Raw genomic sequence first — 14,757 nt, forward strand, 5'->3', positions numbered from 1 at the left:
CTCCAGTAATAGCTTGCTTGGATTGCACAGGTAAAATGTGTACCATTCCCCTCCATCGCCACGATGCCACTGAATGCCTGAGCTGACCTGTTGCCCAGCACAGGGAGGGGGCTGAGCGAGCTGCGGCATGTCAGCTCCCTCTGAGGTGCTTTGGGGAAGGGGCAAACCCCTGATCCCACAGGAGAACACTCACCCATGCAGCGTTAGTGGCAAGAGCAGCTCTCCGAAGCCTCTGCAGTTACAGCTGTGCTTGTTTGAGGGTGCCAGCACAGCCCCAGCAGCTGGTGGCCCTTCCCTGGTGGCACGGCTCTGCCACCCAACCCAGTGGCACACACTGAGCTGGCAAAAACTCCCTTCTCCTGCAGCAGGTGCCCTTATCATCAGTTGTTCTGTTGCACCAATGTGAGTAAATAGATTGAGGGGGTGGGGGTGTGGGGGGGTGGTGTTCCCTGACATTGCTTTGCTGGAATTGTGAGTGTTAGCTCCTCAAGCACAGATCTCTGCTTGGTGGGATAGAGAAGTAATCCTAAAACCCACTTCTAACCTTCTCCTCAGGCTGGGGAGGTGAAACACCAGGCACTACTGAGCCCCTAATGCAGCAAAATGCTTTCATTGTGGTTCGTGTCCTACTGAATGTGGGCTCAGTCAAGGCACAAAATAAACCTGTGCTTAGATGTTTTGGTGCAAAGGCAAGGACCACCGCATGAGAGCATCTGTGATGACAACTGGCAAGGCATTGCAGTGACTGCTCTATATTGCCACCTAGGAATCTGTGTTCACACAACAGCCTGAGTTTTCAAAGTTGCTAATTTACATGCCAGAATGTTGGACCTATGCAATGCACCAAAAGGAGTCCACCAGAGAAATAATCCCTGGTTTCAACCCATGCTTTAAATGGAGGGATGCAGCGAAGCCTCCTTGGCCTCTGAAGGCCTACTCACTGCACTTGCTCATGATGAGTATGAATCAGTATAAATCAGTAATGAAGCTCAGACACAGAACAGCATGTCCTTGTCTTTGTCCGGGAGTGTGGGATTTGATGTTTTTTGTTTGCTGGCTGCAGCTTTGATTTCCCTGAAGAGGACTCACAGGGTGCGTGCCAGGCCCAGGACTGCGTCGTGCCCTACTTGACTAGCCACTGGTGGACAGACAGAGGTGAAGTATTCAGGAGAATAAAAAAAGAATGGTGCCAAATTTACACCAAAGCTCAGTCAAGACCAAAATTTGCAAGTTTTGAGGAAAGACAGTGAAGTAGCTAAAACTGGGGAGAGACTAAAGCTTGGATAACAAATAACCAGAACCCTTCCTGCAAAATCCTCTGTCGAAAAGCCAGTTCTGGTTGTCATTCTCATCTTCCCTGTCTTAAAGGAAAACATGATAAACCAGAGGGAACAAATTTCATGTAATACATACACATGAAACCACAACTACTCTTCAGTAGCTAGCTACTGCTTACTATGTCTCTTGAACTGTAGTGTTGGATACTTGGAGCAGCCAATTCTATAAAAGACCTTCATGAGTATACAAGTGTACTTAATCACAGTTAAGTAGATCCTCCAAATGGAGAAAGAATCAGCACTGGTTGTACTGGAAGGCACAGCTGGATGCAGCCATGATTAGCCCTGGTTTGATCAAGCCGCTGCAACATTCAAGTGATTCAGAAGAGTTCAGCACCCAGAAGGGACCCCAGGACACAACCAGATATTACAGCCCATTCTGCTCATGCTTAAGTGTTATTAATAAAACAAAACAAAACATAACAAAACAAAACACCAAAACCAAAACAGCTGAGCAATTTTGAAAGTCCAACCCTGTCTCAGGAATCCTTGAAATGTACTGCTGGCTTCGCAGTGATGCCCCTTTGGAGAGGAGCTCTTCACAGAGACCTGCACCCCAACTTTCCTAAATTAAGCAATTTCCTCCATGATGCCATGCAAATGCATCCTGGTCTCTTTTGTTTTAGGAAATGTAACTCCCAGGGCCAAAAATCATGTGACTGTGCACTGTCAGTTGTGTTGTATGCATCAGCCTTCTAGTGTTCAACAAATATTCATACCCAGTGGTCTGTCAGCCACTGTGCTTCAGGAAATGCAATTTTTTTTCCTTGCAAAATCTGATAAGGACATATTTAGGTCATTTTTGTATGCTTGTCATAACATATGTTGTTGGACATTTTCTGTGCCACTGAACTCACCCAAGAAGGCACATTGACACAGGAAACCTCTCTCTCCTTCAGAGCCTGAGTGGGCTCATGGTGTGGTAATCAGAAGAGAAAATCCCTATTTTCTCTTTTAACCAAGTGTACGTAGTTTGGAATTGGACAGACTATAAGGACAGATTTGCAGAGATACTCTGAAAATTCACTGAAGAGAATTAAGCCAATTCAAGACACAGGGAGTTAATGGTGGTATACACAGCAGCCTGTAGCTGGTTTTATTTATTGATGATACTCAGTATTTACAGCAGCCAGTAAACCTGACTGGTTTACTATCATGACCAGTTCCAGCTCTTTATTGGCTGTCATTTGATCCCCTCCCACATCAGGTAAAAAACAGTCTGTGACCTTAGCAGCTATCGCTCTTTTTTTCAGAGAAAGCCTGAATTCTGTTAAAGAGTTCTTGAAATTTTTCTGGTTTTGTCAGGAACAAAATCAATAGTACCTAATAAAAAAAAGGTGTAATTTTGAGAACAGAACTGCCCATGCTTTGATTTGATAAAGGACAAACTTATGAACAAAATTAATGTGCCTAGAGCAGAATTTTTTATGTATGTCCAGCAAGAAAAAAAATCACAGGACCACAAACAGCAGATCCACCCACCTATCCCCCAACCAGGTCATTGACTCTGCCTCTCTCTTCCTGTATCGCTCTTCCAGGGCCCCAAATGCAAGTGCACTCACTGCAGACTCGCTGCACTGTTTTGCTCTGGGTTTCCGACGCTGGCACTATTTCTTTCCTTGTAAGAACAGTCCCAAGCTGAAATTTCGTGGACAGGCTGGCTTCCAACTCCCCAGGGATATGGGTGTGGGAGAGGGATACGAACTGAAACATTTTGCTTTTCTGCAAACTCTCACATTTTCCTCATCATTCCTAATTTATAACTCTCACATTTTCCCCATCTGTCCTAATCTGAATCCCATGTACCTCTCTGAGCAGCGCTTTCATGCTCTCTACCCAGGCTTTCATTTCAGGCGTTCTGCTATTGAAACACAATGTCTAGCCTTAAAGTGTGACTGGCTTTCCTAGGTTCCACCTATAATAAAAATGAGCCCGGCTCATCAGCAATAATGATGGCATCAGGTTTATAGGTCTATTATTCAAAATGCTCTTGCTGTGAAAAAATCTCCTTCTGGTTTTACGTGTATAACAAATACCTACATGGGCGTGCATGACCAGGAGATTTCAGCACTGGCTGGCTGGCAGTGAGGGCCTTCACTCCTGCATCTATCCTGCACAGAGCCCAGCTCCACAGGATGCTGGTACGCAGCCCGGGCCCAGCTCCGCAGGAAGCTGGTGTGCAGCCACGGCTGAGCTATACAGGGAGCTGGTAAGCAGGGAGCTGGTGTGCAGAAACACGCACAAAGGTAGGAAGAAGCAATCTGGACATAAAAGATGCTGCTGGTCCATCGCCTCCCTGCCCTTCTAGAGAAAAAGAAAAGAATAGTAACATGGCAGAAACCTCTGCGGCAAGTCTTCTGCCACTGGCAGGGGTTTTCAGGCTGGACACTGCAAACAAGATTTGGGAAATACAGCAGGAACTAGGGAAGAGAAAGGAGGGCATGTGCACGCTCACCAATTCCTGACAGGAGCAATGTTGAAGTGAAAAGCTTCCTGATGACCTCCAACAAGCTACTGAAGCATGAATACAGCAGCTAATTGAGAGGCAGAGTTGATTGCCTGCACTGCACTTACAGGCTTCAGGTTAAAAAACACAGAATAAACCTCAAAGCAATACGTGAAATTATATGGGACGCAGGCAGAGAGGGGAAGGAGACGGGAATCTGTGGTGTTAAACCTTAACCATGACAATCAGCAAAATGTTCAGCCGTTAATTTAAAGCCCAGAGCTGAAGGGCTTGCACCTTTCTGCCTACTGAAGCCTTTGCCTGCAGCAAACAGATGTAATCAAATTACAGGCGGCTGTTAAGCACTGGCAATAAACTATCCCCAGACATACACGGGGCTGTGGAGTGTTGCTTAATAAACTGTAAAATTTCTTTCACTCTCACCTGTTTTCTCATAGGTTGCTGTTAATTTTCCTTCTGGAACTGATAGTAAATGCAGGATCAGTTTGTCAGTGATGTATCCAAATCTTTTCTTTATCCTTAGAACTGTCCCTGCCTCCAAATACTCTGGCCTCTCTTTAATTTTTTTGAGAAAAGAATATGTTTTAGAAAAGATAGCCAGTCTGGCTTTCATTTTCCTGCTGCATGTGTATCTGTGTGCCTGCGTGTGCATGTGTGTGTGATAGAGTAGTGCTAGAGCAGGTGTTACTCGATGATGTGTTGACACTGAAATTAATGATTATTCTCAACGCAGTCATTGTGCACCAGGTTCATTCATTATCCTGGAACAAGGGCGGTTTATTTCTCTAAACTATCCTGCAGGCACATTTGTGTGGAGCTCTAAGATGAATCCTGTAATAATCACCAGCCCCAGTGTCTGGCACAACCCACTTTCAGCCACGGGCACGTTACACACCTTTCATCCAAAGCAAACAGGTAAAAATTAGCGCTTAAGTCATCTCGTAGGGCTGTCATGGGCACAGCTGGTAATACAAATACTTACATTGTAAAATAAAATCGGTATTACATCCTTCAATAATGCAATGATTTTATAATATAGCTATTAATAACGAGCATCATCTTATTTTTATGTATTCTAAAGTTAGAGCAGTTACACTAGTGACACTATTCCATCTTAAATATGTAACCACAGAAATCACTGCTGAGAACCACAGATACTTCAAGCTGTACAGAGGGCTTGGTCACTTCAGACTCCTGTGTTTCTTTGTCTGTCCTCAGTCCCTCTGTCTATGACAGTATTTATAGTGTGCAGTCACATGCTGAGGAAACTTGGACAGTATAAAGGCACAAGAATAACTATAAATGAACCAAAAATGAGCACCCCGGCGTAGCAACAATAAGAAAACCAGAAGGCTTTTGGAAAGCAGTGCATTTTATTCCCACATCTCATTCTGCAGTCTTCCGCTGATGCTATTAAAATACCTCAGCACGAGGCAATATTTTTATTTTATTGTGCGACAGTCTCTTTTACTGAAAAAGTCGATTGCATTTGCCAAATTCCCGTTTTAATTTAGGGAATTTACAGGTATAAACAGAATACAATATAATCACATTTTGACTATACATGCAATTGTACAACATCTTTAACAGCAGCTTTTTTAAGTCAAAGCTGTTTGCATTTCCGCAAGTTTCTACTAATACTTCAACAACAGTAAGCAGCAAAACATTGAACTCTCCCAAGAAAAAGTCCTGCAACAAGAGTCCAGGGGGAGAGCTTTCTACAGCACGTGCCAAACAGAGTGTACGCTACAGGATCTAAGACTGGCATCCAGGTGGTAAAAAGATCCACATTTCTCGTGGACAGAAAACACTGAGCACAGTGAGGACAGATCAGAAATGTGGGTTTCTCTTCAGCCATCTGTACAATTACAATGCAGTTCAGTATCGTAACGAGTTCAGTAATACAGCAACTATAAGTCATAGGCACAAACTTCTTTAGTCTAGATGTATTTGAAAAACTAACAAAATCCCTTATAATAATTAGCCTATAAACAATTAGTGCTTTTTTTTTTTTTTTTTTTTTTTTTTTTGCAAAAGATGCTGTATGGAGCTTGAGCAGAAAGTAAACGTATTTCGGCATATAGCCAGAATCTCTCAATATTCACAAGCTATACATAACGTGTGATGTACAGATCTCCATGGACCATCCCCCAGCTCAGCAGCTACAGGCTTTTAGCCTCAATGTCTTCATAGCCGTCTCTTTCAAAATTCATGGGTGATGCCTGGTCACCCGACTTCTCCACTCAAAAAACATACTGTTGCACCCGATGCCTCTGCCTGCATTTATTGACAAGAATCTAAAGCTCTCCCAGAGATCAGTTTTGCAGATAGACTCTGCTGGGTAAATTGCTCATTTTGGACTTCAGTGCTGAACACGCTGTGAGGCTAATGCTGCCTGCTTGGCTTGAGAAGGCATTGGGCTAGGCACTGCTTAATTAGGGCTGTGGGAATAACTGATTTTCAGTTCAGTGGCTTAATAACTAATAACAACAATAACAGCAACAACAATAAACAACATGGTTAATTTTTTCAGGAGATGGTAACAACTTGTTTCAGCCTGTGGTCAAGATGGCCCAGTGGCTGGGGCACCATTTTGGGATGGGGAAGGCTCAAAGTCAAATCTCTTCTCTGCCTGGTTCTAAGCAAAGGTTTGACCTAAGGATCCCCACCTACCGAAAGGGTATCCCCAGGCTAAGAAATACTCAAACACTTGTTTCCCCACTCTTTCCCATTAAACTTATGGGGTACTAAATATTCAGTGGAGGCCCCCCTGGATGGCACGCTTCCCGCTTCCCACAGGAGTGCTGCAGCAGCCAGGGTGGAGAGACAGCCCTGCCCCTCGTAGCCCACAGGGACAGTCTGGGCACACAGGAGCAGCTTCCACCAAAGCCACGGGCATCTCGGTGCTGAGCGCACTGAGCATCCTGGCCCGCGAGCACTCGGCCGTTGGATCTGCCGGAGCACCCTGCAGCTCCCTGCCTGCCTGCCTGCGCTTTCTTCCACTGGACACTACAGCGCAGGGACAGTGAGGGCTGATGCACACGAAGCTGTGTCCCAAGACATGGCCAGGATGTAGCAAAACTGTCCTGCAAAAGCACCCCTGGGAACCCCAGAGAGATGGCATCCCCAATTCTGCTATCAGCCTGTACTTCTGAGAGAGGGAGATGAAGAGGACACCTAGGTTCCAGTCTAGGCTCTGATTCACCTGACTTTAGGGTACAAGGAGGGGATAGCACAAGGCACACACTTTCTCCCTAATTTTTTTATAGCCCTCCCAAGTCAAACATTTCCAAACTCTTTTATTTAGGTCAAGCTAGTATTCCCAATGCTACATGTAGTTAAAGCTCATTGGAAAACATCCTTCGTTTGCTAACCAAAGCTTCTCAAAAGTTCAGATCTGGTTCTGCTCTCATGTACACCACCGCAAGACAGAAGTATATCTACTGAAGACACAAACCACCCAATGTAAACCAGGTCCAAGGCCCAGCCTGGACACAGAATCAGGGAGAGTTTCAACTCTTCAGTTAAGAGGGCTATTCTACACCAATATAATTGAAGTGGCACAACCTCTAGCTCTGTTGCAATTGTATTAATGAGAGGAGCACATAAAAATACAGTTAACAGGAGCTTATATATTGTAGAAATATATTTATATAGAGTACCTATAATTGGACAGATACAGATACAGAAGCACATCGACAGAGCCTCCGAATGGTGTTAAAATCACAAGGCTCCAGACACAAGCTAAGCTACAGGCCACCGCTGTGTCACTGGCACTGCCGACTAACTCAATGGTACCGATGTCCCTCATAGCCCGGGCTGATGGGCAAGCACCCCATGACTCCCCATTACCCGACTCTCTCTGCATCCACAGCAGAGGACTTGGCACCTTTAGCTGTGGTGGGTCTACGCTGATGTACTGAAAGCAGCTGAAAGCAAGCCCAAAGCATGAGCAAACTCGGACCTTTTGCTTTTTGACAATGAGGTAAAGTCATCCTACATGATTTGGATTTGTCAGCATTGATGTGGAAATGTATGCTCTGTCTTTCCCCCTGTACAGAGAACCAGGTGTCTGTCCTCAAGCAATAGGTTTTCCAGCCTGCTTTTTAAGGGTTTGGTAGCTCTTCATTTTCTATCAAATAATCCTTCTTTATATAACTAGCACCCCTCACCAACCTCCATACTCCAAGATAGGCATCCTTCAGCGAGCTCCTGTTCACTTCTTGTGTGCCGGTGGCTTTTCCCTGGACCGTCGGTCCCTTGGCAGGTTTCTCAGTGCCGACCTTCTCTTCCTCTCCGCTCTGGCTGTCCCCGGTGGCTGATCCTTCCACTGCTACTTCCTCAGCCCCCTTCTCCTGGGAAATTGACTCCATCGCAAACAGTGCTTGGTCCCCAGCCTGCCTTTTCCCCTCCTCCTCTCTAGCTTCTTTCTCCAGGTCCTCGTAATTGCTCTGCCGTCTGGTCTCAATGTACTTGGCCACGCAGTAAATGACAGACCCCAAGGTGTTGACCACAACACCGGCTATAAATAACTTTGTGGGCTCCACATCATTGAATGCCACCATGCCCACCGTGATGGTTGCTATGCTCTTCACCACCCCTACGAAGCTGGTGGTCACAGCCGAGTTAATGTAAGTGCAGTGAAGGGTGGTAAAGTTCATGGCACAGCTAATCAGGACACAGGCGATAAAGATGCATACCATGGCAGGGTCCTTCCACCCTGGGAAGGACCAGACGTTGATGGAATCCATGCTGGCAAAGGAGCAGATAATGAGAAAAGGGGTGGCCGAAACAGCGATGGCGTACTGAGCTGTCAGGGGTCCATATTCACTATCTACGCTGGTCTTCTGAATGAGCACCAGGTAGGCAGCGTGTATCAGTACGGCCAGCACGCCTGTCACGTAGCCCATAGCATCCCCGGTCAGGTCACCAGCTCCTGTCGGGAGGGTCACAGAAAGAAACAAGCACGGTTTTTGCACGTGAGACAGAAAGAGAGCACCGGTTTGGGCTGGGCAGATACTTAGGAAATAGGCACCAGCGCACTTTCCGTAACTCCTAGGATTTGTCATGCTTGTCCCAAGGCTGGACACACTTCCCTCCCCACAGATATTTCTTCTTGGTTTTTTCTTCATGCTGCCCCTAAATCCTGCAGCCTCAATCTGATTGCATTCGCCCTTTTGTGAAGACACTACAGGAGCTTTGCAGCTGAAAGCACGCATGCACACAGCAGCTCTGGGCATCCCCTTGCCAGCGCGGGCACATGTCAGCTCTGGCCGGCCGGGCTGCGTGCCCTCCAGCCCCCCGGCCCTCCTTCTGCCCTCCTGCTCCCCCCAACAAGGCCAAGTCGTGTGGGGTCCCTGCAGCGAGAGCCTCCCTGCTGAGCCCCCTGTCAGGCTCCATTGCAGAATAAGCTACTCACCACCCGTGCTCTGTTCCCTTGGGCAGCCCCCAACCCAGGACTGTTGCCGGGCCGTGCAGAGCCAGCTTTGCCTCCCATCCCACCTACATCTTGGCTGGAAATGAAGACAGGTATGGCCCCTGGCCCCATAGGGATGCAGCTGACCCCAAAACTTGCACCTCCCCCTGTAAGATTGCACCTACCCCAGTTGGGCTACAGTTGCCCCCATGGGGTTGCAGTTGCCCCCAGAAGATTAAAACCAACCCTGTAAGGTTTCACCCACCCCCCCTAAGACCACACCTCCCCCCATAGCGTTGCACCTTCCCTAACAGGGTTTCAATAAGGTTGCGCCCACTCCCATAAACCGGCGCCTACTTCCATAGGTTTGCACCGACCCCTATAGCGCTGCCCCGACCCCCGTACGGTTACACTGAGCCCTCTGAGCCTGGACCTGCCCCAGCGGGGCTGCAGCCACCCCGCAAGGTCGCACGCAGCTGCCCCCCCCCCCGCCCCGAGGTTACACTCTCCCCGTATCCTCGCACCTTTCCCCCCCACGGGCTGCCGCTGCCCGCTCCGTCCCGCCGCGAAGCCCAGCCGGCGCGGCGGGCGCTGCCGGGGCAGAGAGGCGGCGCCGCCGTCGGGGCGTCCCGCGGGGCGGCCGCCCGCCCCGCCCCGCTCCGTCCCGTCCCGTCCCGTCCCGTCCCGCCCCGCACTCACCGGCCAGCGCGGCACCGCAGGTGGTGATAAGGACGGCGACGAGGACGCCGGGCGAGGGCATGCCGTCGCGGAGCACCAGGGCGCCGGTGAGGAGGGTGACGAGGGGCAGGCAGCGCTTGAAGACGACGTACATGGGGAGGCTGAGGCCGCGCAGCGACCAGAGGGTGAGGGTGGACTGCAGCGTGGCCAGGGCGGCCACGGCGGCGAAGGGGCGCGCCAGGCGGGGCCCGAAGGGCGGCAGCGCCGCCAGCCCCCGCCGCCGCAGCGCCTCCAGCCCCAGCGCCGCCGCCGCGCTGCTGAGGCACTGCAGCAGCGTCAGGAAGGCGAAGTGGTAGCGGGCCAGCAGGAACTTCAGCAGGATGTTCAGCGAGCCCGAGCACAGCCCGTGCGCCACCGCCACCGCGACGCCCCGCGCCCGGCCCCGCCACCGGCACATCCTCCCGCCCGCGGCGCCGCCGCCGGGCCCGCGGCTCCGCCGGCCACCCGCCCGGCCACCAGCCCACCCGGCCACCCGCCACGGCGGCGGCGGCGGCGGGGGGGGACGGCGACGGGCGGAGGCAGGGGGCGGGCGGAGGCAGGACGCGCTCCCGGCAGGGCGGCCGCCGCCCCCGACGTGTCCCCCCCGGCGCCGCCCCCGTCGTGTCCCCCCTCCTCCGCCCCCGACGTGTGCTCCCCGCGCCCCCGCCCCTCCTGTCCCCTCCCCGCTGCGTCCCCCCGCCGTCCCCGGTGTCCCTCTGCCGCCGCTTGCGGGGTGTGTCACCGTCGTGTCCCCCCCCCGCCGTCCCCGGTGTCCCCCGGAGCACGCCCCGGCTCCGCGGGAGCAGGGGGGCCGCGCACCGCCGTGCTTGCAGCCCGGGGGATGGATAGACGCGGGGCGCTCGCAGCATGGCGGAGGAGCGCGACCGCCCCGAAAATAACGGGGGGGACCCGTAGGAAACCCCACACGTCTACCGGAGCGGGGAGGTCGGTGCAAGCCCGCCCCCCGCCAAGCAGGGCGGTACCGCTTTTCTCTCCCCAAAAGCCGTACGGCCTCCCAGGAAGAAGCATCCATCGAGCCTACCGGGGGCATCCCTCCTGCAGCCCCTCGCTTCCCCGCGTCGGGGTCCCGGCCGCCCCCCGGCTCGTGCTCCCGCTGGCCCAAGGGAGCCCCTGCTCGGGCGGGGAAGGGCGGAGAGATGGGTCCCGCTGCTAGGAAAGCAGGGAGGACCTGATCCTAGCAGGGCGGCTTTCTTTGGAAAGTCACTAAAAATTGGTAACCACACAGAGTCTTCGAAAATGATGTTTTAAAGCCTGGTGAAGTTTAAACAACCTAATCCCTTCTCTCGACTTGCCACGCAAAGGTTGTAACAGGAGACTGCAACAGATCACCGTGACTCTAAGGAACAGCAAAAGCAGTTCTCCAACAGCCAGTCCTCAACCCTGCAGTGTCAGGCAACATAAGGGAATGAAAAACTGTACTTTTATTTGGAGCTGCCTTATGATCTTCAGCCTTCTTCTAACATCACAGGTGTAAGGTCTCTCTCATTAGCAGTGAGACTACCTTTCACCCATCAATATGAGATTAGAAAAATTATTCCTTTTTTAAACAAAATCAGCCTTCCCCCTCTCCACAGGAACGGTATTAGAAAGAACCAGCTTGGGGGCAAACGGCACACTTGACACCTGAAGTTTGTTTTTGGAAGACTTAGCATAAAAAGAGCGGAACGGATCCTGGCAAGGATTGCCAGTTCTGGTGGGCTTGTACGGAATGCAGCACAAGCACAGCACGCATTTTGGCGGTATGAAAAAGGCACAACTATTTTCTGTGAGATTTCTGCCGAAAAATGTTACATTTCAGTCTTGGTTCAGTTCACAGACCTCACTAGACATGCCCAGCTTCCAAAGCCAGCTATACTTCTTGCCAGTCAGTACGCTGGAAACTCTGAACAGCGTGGTGTCAGGGTGAGACCTGTAGCAACCGCAGGGAGGGGATGCTGATGCCAACAGCTCCCAACGAGAGCAGAGCAGGCGTTAGGACTGCCAGGCAGGCCAGCAAGCATGCACGAAATGATCATGCTAGTATGGAGGAGTGGCAGGAAAAACACACCGGACCCACAGCATTGGGCCCTTCATCTGAACCAAGAGAAGCCGTGTATGCTCAGGATTATTGCTGGGTCCAGTAAGGGGCTCTCGGTGATCACGGGGATCAGTCGCACCAAAGAGGATGCGTTACAAGTTTCCTGGGTTACAGCTTGCTGTGGAGCTGGTACAGAGAGGGGAAGGAGACAGGGCAAGGCTTATAAAATAAAACAACAGAAGTACACATTAAGGTATGAGTGAAGATTAAAATTGCTAATGAGGGAAAGGAAACCATAGGTACTGTTGAAATTAAACAACAGAGGTAAACCCCAAGAGAAATAATGTTCTCTAAGAAAAAACTAAAGGAACTTCTTTTTTTCAGCCTTTGGGGTAAACATGAGTGGAGACAGAAGCGATGTTTGGAAATCTAACCTGCAGTCTGCTTCCAGAAGCCCGGAGCTGAGTGCGAGTCCACCCTGCACTTCAATGCTGTCAGCTGGGCTTGTGCAGGGCACCAGCAGCCGCTCTTAACTGCCTGTGACTGATGCAGACAGAGCAGTGCTTCCTTCTACTTTTTGACACGTGTTCCTGGATAAATATTCTTTCTCACCAGAGGCTCTTTCCAGCTTGCCTGCCTTTTATTTTCCAATCTTCAATTTATTCTTTTTTTAAAGCTGCTGTTCTCACTCCCTCTTTCTTGCCTGGTATTTTCTCACCTTCCTTCCTTTCCCCATTCCCATTCCAGAGCCTGACATTGATGCAAGAACAACACTGACTTTGTGAGGACCACTGCAATACTCACCTGACTCAAAACTGCAGCCTTTCTTTTCCTCCACATCTTTTCTTCATCTTTACAGAAATCTTTATGATTGTCCTGATGTCTATCATTTTAAATTGGATTTTTCCCTTTTAAGAGTTCCCTAATTATTTTCCACAACAGTTTATTTTCCATTTTGTTCTCTCTGGTTCTTACCAAGGCAGTTGAATATTCATCTCCTTTTTACATGCAAATCTTCAGTTTTAATAATATTTGAGTACTTACATTTCTATTGATTAAAAACTCCACTGATTGAATTATTAAAACACTGGGGGGAAAAAAATCCAGGACTGTGTATGCCTCCTTTTAAAAGGTGAGAGTAATACTTATCTGAATTTCTCATGTTACCTCAGTCACAAAAGCCATGGATGCAATCAGGATGCTTGGAAGTTTAATCTTTGCTAACTCAGGGTGGGAAGAAAGCATGGACCGAAACCCAGGAGTTTTTAGGCAAAATGACGTATCAGTTGTCCCCTCCCTGGTGTCATGGGGCACTCCACCTCGGGGGCCTTCACCCACTTCAGCAGCTGCACTGCAGCATAAAATGTAAACTCACAGTGAAGTGGCCTGAAATATTAAGGCATATAAAGGTTGAAACTCTCATTTAAACTTACCAGAGATCACGTCTGGCTTCAAACCCCACTGAAGAACTGTGCCAATGCATTTACACCAGCCTCCATTTGGACTCATCCCAAGCCCACACACAGCACAATTTAAAGAAACATGTGGATTACTGTGACAGTGTTTGTGCATGGGAGAAAAAAAAGCTCTTTCAGCCAAATAAGTGCAGATGGAAAAAAATGTAATTGTGCTTTCTGGAAATACTGTAGTAATTGGGACTCCACTTAAGCGTAACCTCTGGAAGAAACAATTTGGTCCCCTCACCAGTGAAATTATCACTAGGGAAGCAAGTCTCTGACACTGCAGTGGATCAGGCTGCAAGTCTGCATCGAGGGCTGAACACTTCCCTGATTGAAACAGAAAAACAAGCATATTGGATAAAAATTTGAATAGAACAGAACAGTTTGAAGTTCAGTTGGAAGGGACCTACAATGATCATCCCAACTGCCTGACCAATTCAGGGCTGACCAAAAGTTAAAGCGTGTTACCAAGGGCATTGTCCAAATGCCTCTTAAACACTGACAGGCTTTGGGGCATGAGCCACCTCTTTAGGAAGCCTGTTGACCACCCTCTCGGTAAAAAAACTTCCTAATGTTCAGTCTAAACCTCCCCTGACAGACACAGCTTTGAGCCATTCCCACATGTCCTATCACTGGATCCCAGGGAGAAGAGATCATCTCCCTCTCCACGTCCCCTCCTCAGGAAGCTGTAGAGAGCAATGAGGTCACCCCTCAGCCTCCTTCTCTCCAAACTAGACAAGCCCAGAGTCCTCAACCACTCCTCACAGGACATTCCTTCCAGCCCCTTCACCAGCTCTATTGCCCTCCTCTGGAGGCATTCAAGGACCTTCACATCCTTCTTAAATTGTGGGACCCAGAACTGCACACAGTACTCAAGGTGAGGCCACACCAATGCTAAATTTGGGAACTCAAGCGTCCATGTCCCAAGAACCATATCATGTCTCTGGGAACTCACCTGTGTTGCAAGGCCAGCTTCCCTTGCAGTATCTGTCATGGTAGTCCTAATTTTAGTCTTGTCTATACTTAGCCAGGAGAGGCGGAGGGGAAGGTGCTGTCCCTTGCTAAGCCATCCCTTTCTCAACATCGATTGAGGCCAGGCCCAGTCCTGGTATCCCACTGCCTCTCCGCCACTCCACACTCAGAAAATACAAGTTCTCCTGCACTTCACTGGGAAGGAACTGGATACAGCAAGAGAGACATCATTTGAGGTAACACTGCAGTGAAGATACTTCCCTCACACTAGCTGTTCTTGTGTCCAGAGACAGAAGTGGGTGCTCCGTTCATAAACCGACTCTGTTACAAGATTTTGACGTAGCAGTGGG

The 14,757-nt window shown here is 49.6% G+C and overlaps 1 protein-coding gene across 1 annotated transcript; it reads right to left on the reverse strand.

The window, feature by feature from the left end:
- Nucleotides 1-5,160: 5,160 nt before the first annotated feature.
- On the reverse strand, nt 5,161-10,381 carry SLC35D3 (solute carrier family 35 member D3). The gene is made up of 2 exons (XM_074820714.1): nt 9,920-10,381; nt 5,161-8,740 (listed from the first exon to the last, which is right to left on the reverse strand). Exons 1-2 carry the CDS (start codon nt 10,353-10,355, stop codon nt 7,911-7,913), a joined length of 1,266 nt encoding a protein of 421 aa, XP_074676815.1. The 5' UTR covers nt 10,356-10,381; the 3' UTR covers nt 5,161-7,910.
- Between the last annotated feature and the right edge of the window lie 4,376 nt (nt 10,382-14,757).

This window comes from Strix aluco, chromosome 3, assembly GCF_031877795.1.
Source record: "Strix aluco isolate bStrAlu1 chromosome 3, bStrAlu1.hap1, whole genome shotgun sequence".
Taxonomy (NCBI): domain Eukaryota; kingdom Metazoa; phylum Chordata; class Aves; order Strigiformes; family Strigidae; genus Strix; species Strix aluco.